General features: G+C 47.7%; 1 protein-coding gene across 4 annotated transcripts in view; it reads right to left on the reverse strand.

Annotated features, from left to right (window-relative positions):
* Positions 1 to 17,405, reverse strand: part of SYT2 (synaptotagmin 2) — a 117,089-nt gene that overhangs the window by 9,726 nt on the left and 89,958 nt on the right. For all 4 annotated transcript variants that reach the window (XM_060178592.1, XM_060178590.1, XM_060178591.1 and 1 more), the window contains one exon: positions 933 to 1,157. In XM_060178592.1, the coding sequence (XP_060034575.1) occupies positions 933 to 1,140 (208 nt within the window). In that variant the 5' untranslated portion in view covers positions 1,141 to 1,157. The remainder of the gene's footprint in view (positions 1 to 932; positions 1,158 to 17,405) is intronic.

The following is a 17,405-nucleotide window of genomic DNA, read 5'->3' on the forward strand; positions in this document are numbered from 1 at the left end:
TCACATCACATCAGCACCCCCCCCCCCCCCAGATTGGAACTCCTTTGATCCCTATACAGGCTTTGCCAAGAATTTAGGCTCTACTTTCTTTTCTTTTCTTTTCTTTTCTTTTCTTTTCTTTTCTTTTCTTTTCTTTTCTTTTCTTTTCTTTTATTTCCACCAGGGTTACCACTGGAGCTCAGTGTCTGTATGATGAATTTAATGTTCCTGGAGGCCATTTTCTCCTCTCTCTCTAATAAGACAGAAAGAAATTAAAAAGACAGAGTGATAAAAAAAATTAAGAGGAGAGCGTGATAAAGCAGAGAGACAGAGAGATACCTGCAGTACTTTCATCGCCACTCATGAAGCTTCTCCCCTACAGGTGGGGAGTCGAAGCTTGAACCTAGGTCCTTGCTCATGGTAGCACAGTAAGATGTGCACTTAACCAGGTGCACCATTATTTTCTACCTTATAAAATAAAGCAGCTTCAGGGTAGTGAAATAGCTCACCTGGGTAGAGTGTGGCTTTACTGTACCCACAACCTGGATATAAGCCCAGCTCCCACCACAGCTTCAGTGCTGTGGGGTCTCTCTCTCTCTCTCTCTTTCTCGTTCTCTCTCTCCTCTGTGTCTATCTAAAAACAAACAAATTAATTAAATAAGTAGCTTCAAAGTGTTACTGGAAAAATTGAACAGTGATTACCATTTCATGTGTTTTCTTCTTTTTGACAGTTTCCCAAACTATATCAGAAATGTTTCCCCCTGAGAGTTCAGGGTATATGGACCCCTTGTTCCCTTCCTGGTGCAAGACCACACTTCTCTCCTGCTCCTGAAAGGAGTTCCCAGAGAGCGCAGGTTGGAATCCAAGTGTTAGTAAAGAGCCTCGTCAGCCCTTGCCTGGCGCTGCCCAGCAGCACCCCCACCCCCATCCTTCCAACCACCAGGGACACTTACAGGGGATCTTGTAGATTTCATTGAAGAACTTGTCCTTTATCTGCGTAAGTATGTACTCCTTGCTCTTACCCGGGCCCCCACTCTCAGTGGAATTGTCTGCAGGCCCAGGCCTGGGCGCAGGCGCAGGCGAAGGTGCCATTGCTGTTGTGGCAGTGGTAGTGGCAGGAACCACAACGGACTCCTGGTTCCTCTTGAAGATGTTCCTCATGGTGTCAGAGAGGATGGCTGTGGGTGAGAGGGGGACAGTGAGCATCCCAGGTTCAGAGAAGCTAGAGGGTTTCCCAAGGTGACTCAGCTCACGACTGCCAAACCAAAGGTCCAAGTCGGCCAACTCGACGCCAAAACCTAGAAGTGTTTAAGTGCAGGCTTAAGACTAAAGACTCTCAAGACTAAAGACTGCTGAGATCAGTCCCTAATTCAAAGAGATGCCCCTAATGTTAGCTGTGGTGAGGCACAGGCAACAAAGCTGCCACCGAGCTAGTACCCATATGTGGCTGGCACCATGCAGAGTACTTTCTGTGCATTAACTCGTTTCATCTAAGCAATGGTTTTATGATCATTATCCCCATCAACGGTGTGGCAATGGAGGTTCAGAGAAACTAGTGGGTTTCCCAAAGTGACTCAGCTCACGACTGCCAAACCAAAGGTCCAAGTCAGCCAACTCGACGCCAAAACCTAGAAGTGTTTAAGTGCAGGACCACTCCAGGCAGAAGGCTTTCCCATTGAGCTCTCCTGGGGCCTCCTTCCTGTTTTTGTGCAGCATCTGGGAATGCAGCCCAGGGTTCTTGTATGCTGCTAAGCGTCTTCCACCCCCACCAGCCTAGTTCCCATTCTCCGTTTCTTTGAGGACACCAATGCACCACTCAACCATCAGTGGAACTTCCCCAGTGCTATTTGTTGTGCTCCCATGTGGTGCTGGGGATCAAACCCAGAGCTTCACACACAGCAAGGCATGCGGCAGAGAATTTAAAAGTCAAACATAAGCCTGCCCCGCTGTCTGTCTGGGAACGACCTAACTGTCCATACACTCAGGACTCTTGGGAAGGAAATCTTGAGTTCCCACACGTCCTCTAAGGAGCCAAGGCCTCGCTCCTCAGAGTTTGCTGAAGTCCCCTAGTGCCACAGGCGACTGGAAGCAGACACACACCCCCTTGCAAACTTAGTTCTTACTGTAACCCAGGATAAAATAGCTGAATCCTTACACTTGTCTTGAAACAAAATGAAGGTCCTCAGAGGTGGGAGTGACACTCCCTCCGGTTTGATGACAACTGCAGGCATCACATCCCCAGGAAAAAAAAAAAAAGGGGGGGTGTGTCCAGGTTCTCTGCCCTCTCCATCTCTTCTTCCCCCTCATGTGGTCCAGAACCCCCACAACCTTCTTTTGAGACAGCTTTATTAAGATATAATGTTTGCACCTTATCACTCAGTCATTCAAAATCCAGTGGGCTTCAGTATACCCATAGGGTTACGTAATCATTGTCACTGTGTCATTTTAAAACATTTTTACCACACCAAAAATAATCTGTCTCTTTTCCTATGTCTCTCTTTCCTCCCAAATTCTGGCTGTCTCTATACAATAAGTAAAATAATTTTTCAAATTAAAAATAAATAAGTAAATTTGCATTTCCCTAATGACTCGTCATGTTGAGCATCTTCTCACATGCTTGTTGGTGATCTGAATGTATCCTTTGAAGAAATGTCTAGTCTAATTCTCCCCACATAACTACTCATCTACTTTCTGACTCTATGGTATTCCTCAGTCTGGATATTGTGTGTGCATGTCATCATGCAATATTTGACCTTCCTGTTTGGCTACTGTCACTTAACACAATGCTCTCAAAGATCCATTCATGTCATAGCATGTAACAGTACTTCACTGCTTTCTGTCATCAAATAACATTGCACCCAGTGGATAACACATCTTCTTTATCCTCTCTTCTGACTTACGGACATTTGGGCTCTTTCTGTTGGGTTTTGTTTGTTTGTTTTTTGCTATAATGAATAATTTGCTGAGAATACCTGATATATGTTTTCATTTCTGCAGAGTAACCCAGAAATGGAATTTTTTTTTGCCTCCAGGGTTATTGCTGGGCTCAGTGCCTACACCATGAATCCACTGCTCCTGGAGGCCATTTTTCCCCCTTTTGTTGCCGTTGTTGTTCATCATTGCTGTTATTATAACTGTTGTTATTGCTATTGTTGTTGTTGGATAGGACAAAGAGAAATGGAGAGAGGAGGGGAAGACAGAGGGGGGAGAGAAAGACAGACACCTGCAGACCTGCTTCAGTGCCCATGAAACAACCCCCCTGCAGGTGGGGAGCCGGGAGCTCAAACCTGGATCCTTATGCCAGTGCTTGCGCTTTGTGCCATGTGCTCTTAACCCACTGTGCTACTGCCTGACCCCCCAGAAATGGAATTTCTGAGTCACATGGTAGCTATATGTGACATTTCAAGGAGCTATCAAACTGTTTTCTAAGGTGGTTACACCTATTCAGTTCCCATCAGCAGTGAAGGAGGGTTCCAGGTTCTCTAACTTCTGGGCAATACTTGCTACTATGTCTCCAGCTAGTGGAGGAGGAGCATCTCATTGTGATATAAATTTGCATTTTTTCAGGTCAGGTGGTGACACATCTGGTTGAACAGATATGTTTTAATGCTCAAGGATCAGGGTTCGAGCGCCCAGTCCCCACCTGCAGAGGGAAAGCCAGCGGTGAAGCAGGGCTGCAGATATCCAGGTATCTGTCTCTTTCCCTCTCTATCTCTCTCTTTCCTCCCAAAGTCTAGCTGTCTCTATACAATAAATAAAATAATTTTTTTCAAATTAAAAATAAATAAGTAAATTTGCATTTCCCTAACAACTCGTCATGTTGAGCATCTTCTCATGTGCTCGTTGGTGATCTGAATGTATCCTCTGGAGAGATGTCTAGTCTAATTCTCTTACCATTTTTAAACTCATCATCCATCTCTTTTTATTAAGTTGTACGTTTGCTTTATATATCTGGGATCACAGTCCCTTGTCAGGTGTGTTTTGCAAATGTTTTCTTCCATCCTGAGGTTATTTTTTCATTTTTTAGATGATGTCCTTTGAAGGACAGAAAGTTAATTTCCCTGGTGTCCAATGTATCTATTTCTTTGGTTGCTTGTGCTTTTGGTGTTGTGCTAAGAAACAGTCACACAACCCAAGGGCACAGAGATTTACTCCCGTTTTTCTTACGGGGGGGGTGGTTAAAACTTTAGCTCTTACACTCAGGTCTATAGTCTACTCTGAGTTCATTCTGACATGGTATTGGGAAGGGGTTCAAATTCATCCTTTTATATAAGGATACCATTTGGCACAGTTTATAGAAAAAGACTATTCTCTCCCCACGCCTATGGACATCTAATCTTTGATAAGGGGGCCCAAAGTATTAAATGGAAAAAGGAGGCTCTCTTCAATAAATGATGCTGGGAAAACTGGGTTGCAACATGCAGAAGAATGAGATTGAACCACTTTATCTCACCAGAAACAAAAATCAACTCCAAATGGATCAAAGACCTAGATGTCAGACCAGAAACAATCAAATACTTAGAGGAAAACACTGGTAAAACAGTTTCCCACCTACACCTCAAGGACATCTTTGATGAATCAAACCCAATTGCAAGGAAGACTAAAGCAGAAACAAACCAATGGGACTACATCAAATTGAAAAGCTTCTGCACATCCAAAGAAACTATTAAACAAACAAAGAGACCCCTCACAGAATGGGAGAAGATCTTCACATGCCATACATCAGACAAGAAACTAATCACCAAAATATATAAAGAGCTCAGCAAACTTAGCACCAAAAAAGCAAATGACCCCATCCAAAAATGGGCAGAGGATATGAACAAAACATTCACCTCAGACAACATCCAAAAGGCTAACAAACATATGAAAAACTGCTCTAGGTCACTGATTGTCAGAGAAATGCAAATTAAGACAACACTAAGATACCACCTCACTCCTGTAAGAATGGCATACATCAAAAAGGACAGCAGCAACAAATGCTGGAGAGGTTGTGGGGACAGAGGAACCCTTTTACATTGCTGGTGGGAATGTAAATTGGTACAGCCTCTGCGGAGAGCAGTCTGGAAAACTCTCAGAAGGCTAGACATGGACCTTCCATATGATCCAGTAATTCCTCTCCTGGGGTTATACCCCAAGGACTCCATAACACCCAACCAAAAAGAGGTGTGTACTCCTATGTTCATAGCACCATAATTCATAATAGCTAAAACCTGGAAGCAACCCAGGTGCCCAACACCAGATGAGTGGCTGAGAAAGCTGTGGTATATATACACAATGGAATACTATGCAGCTATCAAAAACAATGAACCCACCTTGGCTGACCCATCTTGGACAGAGCTAGAAGGAATTATGTTAAGTGAGCTAAGTCAGAAAGATAAAGATGAGTATGGGATGATCCCACTCATCAACAGAAGTTGAGTAAGAAGATCTGAAAGGGAAACTAAAAGCAGGACCTGATCAAATTGTAAGTAGGGCACCAAAGTAAAAACCCTGTGGTGAGGGGTAGACATGCAGCTTCCTGGGCCAGTGGGGGGTGGGAGTGGGTGGGAGGGATGGGTCACAGTCTTTTGGTGGTGGGAATGGTGTTTATGTACACTCCTAGCAAAATGTAGACATATAAATCACTAGTTAATTAATATGAGAGGGGGAAAATTAATCGTATGTCTCGAAGTTTTTCAAAACACAAACTGAATCTTTTCAATATATAGGCTGTGTAATTGATATGCAGACTCTCTCAAAAGCCTAGACCAAGTAGATCAGAAGCAACAATAGCACAACTATATACAAGATACTGGGTACTGTACAGCAAACCCTAACAAAAGGACTTTTCAAAGTTAACCCAATTAACAAATAATGTGATGATAACATTAACTATCGATTGTCTTTTTGAACCCTTAGACAGCAGGAACCTCACATCTCTACTATGGAGCCTCTACTTCCCCCAGTCCTGGAACCACTGGATAGGGCCCACTTTCCCGTATGCCTCTCCCAATCCATATCAAATAATATTGCATCCGCCGATCACAACCTAACCAACACAACGATTGCCACCTCAACATGCTTCACTTCAGGCTGTGTCCAGAGACTTCACGTGTGGAATGACAACCCTTCAACTTCATTACTCGGGTGAGACCTTTCCTTTCATAGTATACTCTAATTTCATCTCAGGTGGTTCACTTTCTAAACAAAGTCCCAAAACCTAGATATACACCAGTTTCTGTGAGAGAGAGCATATGTTCACACGTATCCGTAAACTACTGCAAAATATATGCCTGAAAGCAGAAGTACACTAGAGTTTGCAGTGAGTACCCCCCTAACACTTCCTCTCTTCTATTCCAAGCTTTGGGTCCATGATTGCTCAACAATTTGTTTGGCTTCGTATGTTAACTCTCTTTTCAGTCACCAGGTTCCAGATGTCATCAGGATACCGCCGGCCAGGCTTCCCTAGACTGAAGACCCCACCAGTGTGTCCTGGAGCTCCGCTTCCCCAGAGACCCACCCTACTACAGAAAGAGAGAGGCAGACTGGGAGTATGGACCGACCAGTCAACGCCCATGTTCAGCGGGGAAGCAATTACAGAAGCCAGACCTTCTACCTTCTGCAACCCACAATGACCCTGGGTCCATGCTCCCAGAGGGATAGAGAATGGGAAAGCTATCAGGGGAGGGGGTGGGAAATGGAGATTGGGTGGTGGGAATTGTGTGGAATTGTACCCCTCCTACCCTATGGTTTTGTTAATTAATCCTTTCTTAAATAAAAAAATAAAATAAAATAAATTTTTTTAAAAAGACTATTCTCCCCCCACACACACACACCAGCACCACCATGGAATTGCCTTAGTAAATATCATCTGGTCATGAATGTGTGAGGTTTTCTTTACTCCCAATTGCATCGATCTGTAAGTCTGTCCTGACATTATCTGTTCACTCTGTCTTGACTACTCCAGGCTTTGAAACCCAAAGAGCAACCGTGTTGATCTCCCAACTTTCTTCTCATTTTATTAAGATTGTTTTGGCTGTTCTGGGCCCTTTCATTTCCACACAAATCTTAAGATCAGCCTATCTGCCATTGCAAAAAGGCCAGTTGGGGGTTCGATTGGGGTTGACCATACAGACACTGTGGATCGACTTGAGAAGCATTGCTACCTTAGCCTTACAATATCGTTCTGTTCATCTTAAAAAATTCAGGGAGTCAGGCAGTAGCGCAGTGGGTTAAGCACAGGTGGCGCAAAGCACAAGGATGGGCTTAAGGATCCCGGTTCGAGCCCCCGGCTCCCCACCTGCAGGGAAGTCGCTTCACAGGCGGTGAAGCTGGTCTGCAGGTGTCTGTCTTTCTCTCTCCATCTCTGTCTTCCCTTCCTCTCTCCATTTCTCTCTGTCCTATCCAACAACGGCATCAACAACAACTACAACAATAAAACAACAAGGGCAACAAAAGGGAATAAATAAATATTTAAAAAATTCTTTCAACATTGCTTTATATTATATAAATCTTGTACTTATTTTATCGAGTTTATTCTCAGGCAGCCTATTCTTTTCCTCGCTTAATTGCCCGAGCAAGAAGCTCTCGGATAAGAGTGGCAGCAACCTTGGGAATCCTTCAGTCTCTCCTCATTAGGTACAACATTTGCTGCAGGTTTTACAGACGCCACTTGTCATATTCAGTCTGTGTGGCCACGTGCTCTAGAGTCTCCCCCTTTTTAATTTTATTAGTGATTCAACATTGATTCACAAATATAAGATGATAGAGGGACAACTCTGCATCATTCCCACCACCAGAGTCCTGAATCTCCAACCCCTCCAATGGGAACAGCAGCAGTTCTCTTAAGGTTGCAGATAAGGGTTAACTATTATTTCGACAACTATTTGTCTATATTTGTATATATTTGCCCCTTTTCCCCCATGGTCCCATCTTTTCTTCCTTTCTAAGTCAGTCATACACCTAGCTCTATATCCAGATGTACATCCTTTCCCCCCTTCTTTCTCCAGGTCCTGATGGAGTTGAAGTTCAAAGCCCTCTGGTCACATCTTCCCTCTGTCATTTCTCCCCCATGGGGAGTCTGGATCAAAATTATTTTGGGGGTGCAGAAGGTTTGGAGTCTTTGCACCAGGCCCCCACCGTGACAGCCCTATTCCCCAGTCTGCACACAGCTCCCCCACTTCCCAGATGCTTGGCCTTGCGCCAGCCCCCTGCTCCCCCTCTCTGGAGGCACATGGCCAGGGGGTTGGCTGTGAACCCCAGGAATGCCTACCACCTACCAGATAACACCTCTCTTTCTGAAACTTGGGTTCCCCACACAGAAATGGCAGAAATCAAGATCTGCTTTTCAAAGCTATTGTGACAAATTTTAAAAAGAGAGTAAATGTGATTGTGTCTGGCACACAGATACAGGCGGGTGGGCTCTGAATCTGAGAAGCATTTACTGAGTTCCTTGTCAAGTGACAGGTATGTCTTGTCGCTTCTGAGTTCTTAGAGGCAAGACATCGTCCCTGGAGGGTCATAGAACCTGGAGCAGCTGACACAGCAGCAGCTATAAGCAGGACTGTGGCCTGGAGTAGTCCTTTAAATGCAACAAGAAAGCATGAGACCAGAGCTGCCAGAGAATGAAGAAATAGCCAGACAGCTTGAGAAGGTGACTCCCAGTAAGAGGCAGGCCTGAGGCAGTGGCCCCAAGGTGGGGTGGGGGATGAGAGGGCAGGTTCCAGGTGCTCTGGTTACATCTGTGAGGGAGTCAGGTGCTGGGACCAAACCCCACAGGGTCATCCTTGGCTTCTGTACTGCTCCCACTCCCGCATCAAGGGCATGGGCAAACTCAAGTTCACTCCCCAAGGCTGCCCAAGCCCAGCCAGTCCCACCCCTCCACCTGGACTCCCACAATAGCCTCGGGTCTGGAAGCTTCCCCACTCCTATACATAGGCTGATCACACTGCAGTGGGAAGCGACTATTTAAAACCCTGTGGTGGCTTCCCATCACACTCAGGATAAAGTCCCCTGGCTGCCTCCCAAATGTACTTCCTGTCACTTCTGCTCTCTGCCAAGCCAGTTCTGGACAGGGGCGTTAGTCACAGGCTCCCCCAAACTCTAGGTGCAGTGCCTGAGCAAGCGAGCAGGACGCAGACTCGTAGGTCATAGACACTGTTGTCACTTCCCAGAAAACACTGCAGCTGTGACCTTCTAGGGTCACCCAGGACATGAATGATGCACTGAGTTCAGGGCTCTGTCCGTAGGCTTGGTAAGATGCACTTCAAATACTCGACTAGGAACACCACCAGGACAGCAGAGGGTGTGTGTGTGTGTGTGTACTCCAGAGTGAGGTGTGTATTTGGCTCATTTTTTTTTTGGATGGAGACAAATATCAAGGGGGAGATATAGAGGAAGAAAGAGACACCTGCAGCACCACTTCACCACTCGGGAAGCTTCCCTCTGCACAGAGGAACCAGAAGCTTGAACTCAGGTCCTGAAACATTGTAACACATACGCTTTACCCGGTGTGCCACCTGCTGGCCCTTGTACCTGGCTCTTCCTGTCCTGCATTAGGCCTCGGGCCACGGGGAAACACGCTTGTTCACTCTGAGCCCTCTGACCTTGTGTGACTTGTCTTTGTCCTGCCAGGGCTCGGCTGGCACTTGGTGGCAGCACAGTTCCACCATTTCCAGCAGACCCTCTTTCTTTTTTTCCTTCTGTACAGTAGATGAGGGACAGCAAGAGAGACAACAAAAGAAGGAGAGACAGCACAGGACCTCTCCACCACTCGTCAGACTTTCCTTTTGTGTGCTTCCATATGGTGGCTGGGGATTCGAACCCGGGTCCTCCTTATGCATGGCAAAGTATGGGCTTTACTGAGTGAGCTTTCTCCTGGCCTCCTTCTTAACCATCAAACTGGAGCTTAGGCTCTTAGCAAGTGTGTAAATACTGGAAGTAAATGAGACCCCAGTGTCCTCCCTGCAGCCCAGGACCAGCCCTGGTTACTGCTTCATATCTCACCAAGGCTACCCCGAGGTGCTATTTCCCTTTCTCCTTCACCAGCCTCCCTCTGATGTGACTTACAGTCCTTTGCCACCTTGTCCTCTGTCTATTCTAGTGTCAGTTTAAAACCAAGTGGAGGTTCCCAGGAGGTGGTGCAGTGGATAAAGAACCAGAACATCAGTGACAGCCTTTCACTGTGAACTCCCAGTGACCCCCCCAAACACATACTCTACTTTTAGGGGTGCTCTTCATCACAATGAGGGGCAGGAGGCTTTCCTGGAAGGACAGAGAAGATGGGGGGTCTCCAGATGGTCCCCCAATCTCCTTCTTACCTTGCTCTCAGTCTGTTCTCAGCCCAGCAGGCAGAGGAGTCCTGTGGTTACGATAAAACCCCAGAGACTCAGAACCCTGTCTTTAGGGCCCAGTGCCTGGCTTCACCCTCACCCTCAACCCCTCCTGTTCCTCCCTTCCACCCACAGTCCTTGCAGACTTTCACACACCAGGCTCCCTCTTAACCCAGAGCCTTAGCACTGACTGTTCCCTCTGCCTGAGACACTACTCTCCACAGACTTGCATGGGGTTCAATTATTCAGCTCACCAAGGTCATTCAGCTGTCATTAAAATTACAGCCCCCACCAACCACTAGCTCCATGAACTGACCACTGACTGACACATACATATTTTTAAATATTTACTTATTTATTGGATAGAGACTGCCAGAAATCAAGAGGGGAGAGGGAGATAGAGAGGTAGAGAGACACCAGCAGCACTGCTTCACCATTTGAAAAGCTTTCCCCCTGCAGGTGGGGACTGGGGACTCAAACTGGGGTCTTTTCACACTGTGACAGATACATACATATTTAATCTAACTTATTGGTCTCTTCTTAGTCGAAATGAGGCTCATGTCAACTTTCTCTGCAGTCTCAGGTGACGGCATTGACCCTTCCTTTTTTTGTTTCACTTTCTTTATTGGGGAATTAATGTTCTACACTCAACAGTAAGTGCAATAGTTTGCACATGCATAACATTCCCCAGTTTCCCATATAACAATACAACCCCCACTAGGTCCTCTGAATCCTTCCTGGACCTGTATTCGCCCCACCCACCCACCCCAGAGTCTTTTACTTTGGTGTGATACGCCACTTCCATTTCAAGTTCTACTTCTGTTTTCTTTTCTGATCTTGTTTTTCAACTTCTGCCTGAGAGTAAGATCATCCCATATTCATCCTTCTGTTTCTGACTTTTTTCCTATAGCACTCATGTGCTTTTAAAAAAATCAAGCTTTGACCTACCTGGAAGGTGGTGCAGTGGATAAAGCATTGGACTTTCAAGAAAGCATGAGGTTCTGAGTTCAATCCTTGGCAGCACATGTACCAGAGTGATGTCTGGTTATTTCTCTCTCTCCTTCTATCTTTCTCATGAATAAATTAAAAAATTAAACCTGGGCAGGGGAGATAACATAATGGTTATGCAAACACTTTCATATCTGAGGCTCTGAGGTTCCAGGTTCAATCCCCCACACCACCACAAGCCAGAGCTGAACACTGCTCTAGTTTAAATAATAAAAAAAAAATTGAGTGTGTGGTCCAGGAGGTGGTGCAGTAGACAAAGCACTGGATTCTTAACCATGAGGTCCTGAATTTGATCCTTGGCAGCACATATACCAGAGTGATGTCTGGTTCTTTCTCTCCTATCTTTCTCATGAATAAATAAATAAATCCTTTTAAAAAAAAAAAGGAATAAGTGGTCCGGGAGGTGGCACAGTGATAAAGCTTTGGACTCTCAAGCATGAGGTCCCGAGTTTGATCCCCGGCAGCACATGTGCCAGAGTGATGTCTGGTTCTTTCTCTCTCCTCCTATCTTTATCATAAATAAATAAAATCTTTAAAAGAAAGAAAGAAAGAAAGAAAGAAATAGGGAGTCAGGCAGTAGCACAGCAGGTTAAGCGTACGTGGCACAAAGCGCAAGGACTGGTTAGGATCCCGGTTCAAGCCCCTGGCTCCCCACCTGCAAGGGAGTTGCTTCATAGGCAGTGAAGCAGGTCTGCGGGTGTCCCTCTGTCTCTCTTCCTCTCTATCTCCCCCTTCTCTCTCAATTTCTCTCTGTCTCTATCCAATAACAAATAAAAAATTTGTTTAAATAAAAAAAGAAATGTTATTTTAAAAAAAAAGAATAAAAAAATTGAACCTTCATATCCATCTTTTTTTTTTTTTACACACCTAAGAGGTAGATGTTTCTCACTCCCACTCATTCCACAAGAGGAGAAGGAAACAAAGGGACTGAAGACTTGGTATCTGTCCTCAAGATTCTAACAAAAGAAGCCCCAGAGAGGCACAGTAATTTGTCTGAAGACACATAGCACATGTTGGGGGCAGATCTAAGTTTCTGTTCCTTCCATCTCCAAGATCACCCTCAGCTCTAGGCCGTGGGACTTCTGCATCGCAGCAGGAACAAGAATGGCAGGAGAAAAACCCAACTCCTCAGGGACAGATAGCTAGGAGGCAGCCCAGCCTCTGTGGACGCTGAGGATGATGAATGAGTTGGGATTCCAGGGACAGAGTGAACTCTGATCAGGACAGCATGAAATGGCGCCATTAGGCAGAGAGGACTGTGGGAGGCAGGCTGGGGGGTTGGTGAGAGAAGAGGCGGAAGGGTCCCGCAACAAAGTCAGAGGTCGAGGTTCTAGTGCAGGTGGGCAAAGGAGGGGGTGAGGCAGGGTCTTTCAGGCTTGAGGACATGGAAGCAGCTCAGAAGCTTGTTCAAATGCAGACTCCTTGCTGGGGAGTCCTGTGGTGATCTGTGGGATTTATGACAAGCTCCCCAGTTTGCTAGTGCAGCGGGGGACAGTGGCCACATTCAGAAAATGGGGTTCTGAGTACTTGGGGAAGACTGGCTGGAGGAGGTCAAAGTTTAAGGCCAGTTAACATCTGTGAAATAAAACCTCAGGACTCTGCAGACTGGGGAGCTCTTACTTCACTTCCATTGAGGACTATCAGAATACCTATCTCTGTGGTGCTGGGGAACAGATCTAGAGCCCTTGGCTTCATACACACAAGCATTCACTGTAGCCACTGTATTACTAGGCCCCCACAGCTCATTTAACTCCGAGAAGGGGGGAGGGGTAAACCCGATTTCAGAGAGGAGGGTCTGCATGAAGAGTCAAGTCCAACTCCACCCCAGCCCAAGTACCCTGCTCTTCTGGGCCTTTCTCTCTCTCAGGGGTGACTTGGGGGTGGCAGACCTCAAGGAGAGCTCAGTGAGAGGATGTCACCTATAGAGGGAAACCATGCTAGAAGGATGGTGTGAAGGAGGTGAGGTCCCTGAACAGCAAGGAGAATCTGCACAGGTCTCTATCCATATGTCTGTCTGTCCATCTGTCTGTCTGTGGTGGACACCTAGCTCCCATGACAGCTCCTGTCCCCACCCTCAGGATTCTGCTTTTTCTGGGGAGGCAGTCCCACCTGCCTCAGCCCCAGCACACAGGGCTCCCCATAGATATACCCCACCCCTGCCTGGGCCCTCAGTGACAGAAGCAAAGAAATATTCACGTTGATCAAGTGCTGCTGTTCCCTTCAAGTGACCCCAACACTGTTTGTCCTCCAAGAGATAGGTTGGGGGGAGGGGGGAGATGGTGGACCAGGGATGGTGGGTGGGTTCTGACACTCAGAGGTCTCTAAGCACAAAGTTAGACTGGTGGCCTCTGGCGCCCTCTACTGAGCAGGCAGGGTACTAGGCAACCAGACAGCTTGGCTGATTTAACTCTTATCTCTTCCAGATTTATTTATGGGGGGGGAGGGCGATGGGGATACAAAGACGGCGAGAAACAGACACCAGAGCACTGCTTCAGCAGATGGAGTTCTGAGAATCAAACTCAGAGCCTCACGGATGAAAGTCTTACACTCTACCTACTGACCTGCCTCCCAGACCACATATCTACTGCTTTTTCTGTCTGTCAGCCTCACCACAAACTGAAGGCAGAGATCTGAGCAGGGCAGGGAGCAGGATGATGGGAGTCCAGGTGGGTATCAAGCACCTGTGAGCACAGAGCCTGGGGTCACAGGCAGACAGAGTGCCACCCCTCCCCCACAGAGCCCAGCTTCATCATCTGTATGAAGACTCTTTCTCCAGCTCCAATCACCCGGAGGTGCTCTGGGCCCAGCTGCAGCCCTTGGGTCTGTGACAGAACTCTCTAAGTAGCACAGCAGAGGAGTTAAGAGTTAGAGGTGAAGGAGGAGGAAAGTGGCTTTATACACACTCAGGCTGTCCTGTCTCTGAGGTCTTTGTGAGGCTGGTGGTCACCCACGGGAGCATCAGAGAAGGCTGGGGCACAGGGAGCTCTTCCGCTGGGTGCAGAATGGACGGCCCTCATGCATTCACCGAAATAAGCGAGCACAAGAGGAAGTAGGGCACCTGTGAGGAGGGCTTGTGCAAGAGGCAGAAGGAGTTGGTGACATAAGCTGCTGTGGCTTCTGTGTGCCCTTCTAGGTCTTTCATCTTTAGGTAGAGAGTGAAAGAGACCACACAGCACCAAAGTTCCTTCAGTGCAGTGGGGCCAGGCTCGAACCTTGGGCTGCACACATGGCAAGCAGTGCACTATCAAGTGAGCTATTTTACCAACTCTTCTGGATCTTTAAAATGGTTTCAGTCAACGAGCCCTCCCTAACCCAGGCCACCAAAGAGAGAGTAAAAGAGGGGGTTTGTGCACCTCACTCAGAAATGGTCAGCAGGGAGGCATAGCACAGGGAGTAGGCCGTCAGCACCACAGGCCAGCCTGGGCCCTCCCCCTGCTTCTCCTCAGCCCCAAAATGGATCAGGAGCCTGGAAACGCCACTCCATCCTCCCAATGGCTTCTAGGCTCCCCCAGAGTCCTCCTGATGAGACCCTGTTCAAAGTGAGATCTTGAACTAACATTAAAAGGGAGTCTGGGGAGTCGGGCAGTAGCACAGCAGGTTAAGCGCAGGTGGTGCAAAGTGCAAGGACCGGCATAAGGATCCCAGTTCGAGCCCCCGGCTCCTCACCTGCAAGGGAGTCACTTCACAGGTGGTAAAGCAGGTCTGCTGGTGTCTGTCTTGTCTCCCCCTCTCTGTCTTCCCCTCCTCTCTCCATTTCTCTCTGTCCTAACAATGACGACATCAATAGCAACAATAATAGCTACAACAATAAAACAAGGGCAACAAAAGGGAATAAATAAATAAATAAATTTTAAAAAAAGGGTATCCAAGGGACAACTGGTAGTGTACCTGCCTGGGCACATGTTACAATGTGCCAGGACCCGGGTTCAGGCCCCTGGTCTCCACCTGCAGGGGGAAAGTTTTGCAAGTGGTGAATCAGTATTGCAAGTGTCTCTCTGTCTCTCCCTCTCTATCACCTCCTTCCCTCTTGATTTCTGGCTGTCTCTATCCAATAAATAAAGATAATAAAGTGGTCCGGGAGGTGGCGCAGTAGATAAAGCATTGGATTCTCAACCATGAGGTCCTGAGTTCAATCCCTGGCAGCACATGTACCAGAGTGATGTCTTGTTCTTTCTCTCTCTCTCTCTCCTATCTTCCTCATGAATAAATAAATTCCTTAAAAAAATAAAGATAAAAAAATTAAAAAGGGAGTCTCTGATCCCCATTTCTGGCAATGACACTTGCACCCACGCATTCACACACTACCCCCCACACCTGTGAAGTATGACTGGCAACTGGGCCCCACTATGGTTGAGCCCCCTCAGGCCTGGCTATGTATGATTCACAGAGTGCTAACGGGAGAATTTAGTTCACTTCTCCCTGCACTGTGGTTGCAGGAGGCCAAGTCATGAGATGGAAGTAGGTTGACCAGGAGACACTGCTCCTACAGCTGAAAAGGCTGATGCTTGAGGAGAAGCGAGTGGCTTTGGGTTTTACTCCAAGGCCCCCTTTCAACACCTGGGCCTCGAAGGCATGGGGCAAAATCTTCAGGGGTGAATTTTTCTCAGTCACTTTGAAGACCAATTACTCACTGTTGTGAATTCCCTGAGAAGTCAAGTTTGAGGCACCTCCCTAGACATGGCTACATGGGCACCAGGTCACCCGCCCCGCTCCCACCCCAGCACACACAGAGACAGAACACGCTCTAGATTGGCACTGAGGAACTGCCCCACCTTGGGGTGTCTGGGAGCTGGACTCTCCTTCCTTGTACAACAGACCCCCACCCTTTCCTCTGCCACCCCAACATGAAGACAAATGGAGCCTGGAGTCCCGGCCCTGCAGGAGAGGAGCTGAAGGCCCATCATCCTCCATGGCCCCCTCTGTGGGGAGAGCTGCAGAGCTCCCGCTGCCGGACTCGCTCAGACCTTCAGTAGCTCTCCCAGGTGGAGGGAATGGTCTTCCCTGGACTCAGGGGAGCCTGGGTGGTTGGAAGCAGGGAGGAAAGGTGGGGGGGCCTGGGTGTGTGGGTGTGCAGGTGTGAGGAAGTGTGGGCCCAGTAGAGGCAGTTCAGGCAAGTGTGTGGGCTCACCATATGGTGTCAGAGCCCCACCCCCACCCACCCATCATGAGGTCTGGGGAGCGAGGCCGCACTATAAGTGAGGTGGCATGAAGGGTAGGGCTGTGGGGAGGCATCGAGGACTGTGTCCTGTCATGCCCAGGAGAGGGCGCTGCTCCAGGCAGCTGGAAAGAGGAGTAGACGTGGTGGTCAGCAGACACCGCCACCCTGGAGCCCTGTCCTTGAAGGGGTGCAGCGTCCTTCCATCTTGGCCCGCCGCTGGCCTTCACACCAGAGGCACATCTTCATTCAGAGTTAAAATCCATTAAAAATGGTTGCGTCTTCCCACCAACTAAGCATTACAAGCTTTGAACACACCACATGGGCCATCTACGGGGCTGGGGGCTACAGGTCTGGGGTGAAAGCAAATGTGTTTTATTATGAGTGTGTGAATATGTAAGGGCACTAGGGTGTCTGAGAACGTGGAAGGGGTGTGGGAGGGTGAACATGTGGGAGTGTGCAGGTGTGATTCCGTGCAGGTGAAGTGTGCATGGAGGTGTGGGAGTTTGCAGATGTGTGTGTGAAGGTGCCCATGTGCGCGTAGGGCTAAGTGTGGGTGTGCAGCTGCGGGGCTGTGGGGGTGAGTGCATGTTAGGGAGCACGGGTGTACAGTGTGTGTCAGGGTAGAAGTGCATGGTGAGTGTGTTATACGAATGTGGTAGCATGTGGTGTGTGGCAACTGTGGTGTAGGAGAGCCTGTGGGTTGTGTGTGTGTGTACTGTGTAGAAAAGTATGTATGAAGGGGCCAGGCAGTAGCACAGTGGGTTAAGCACACATGGTGCAAAGTGTGAGGACTGGCGTAAGGATCCCAATTCAAGCCCTCGGCTCGCCACCTGCAGGGGGGTCACTTCACAAGCAGTGAAGCAGGTCTTTCTCTCCCCCGTCTGTCTTCCCCTCCTCTCTCAACTTCTCTCTGTCCAATACAGCAACAATGACAGCAATAATAACAACAA

The sequence above is a fragment of the Erinaceus europaeus genome, chromosome 19, assembly GCF_950295315.1.
Source record: "Erinaceus europaeus chromosome 19, mEriEur2.1, whole genome shotgun sequence".
In the NCBI taxonomy this organism is placed as follows: Eukaryota; Metazoa; Chordata; class Mammalia; order Eulipotyphla; family Erinaceidae; genus Erinaceus; species Erinaceus europaeus.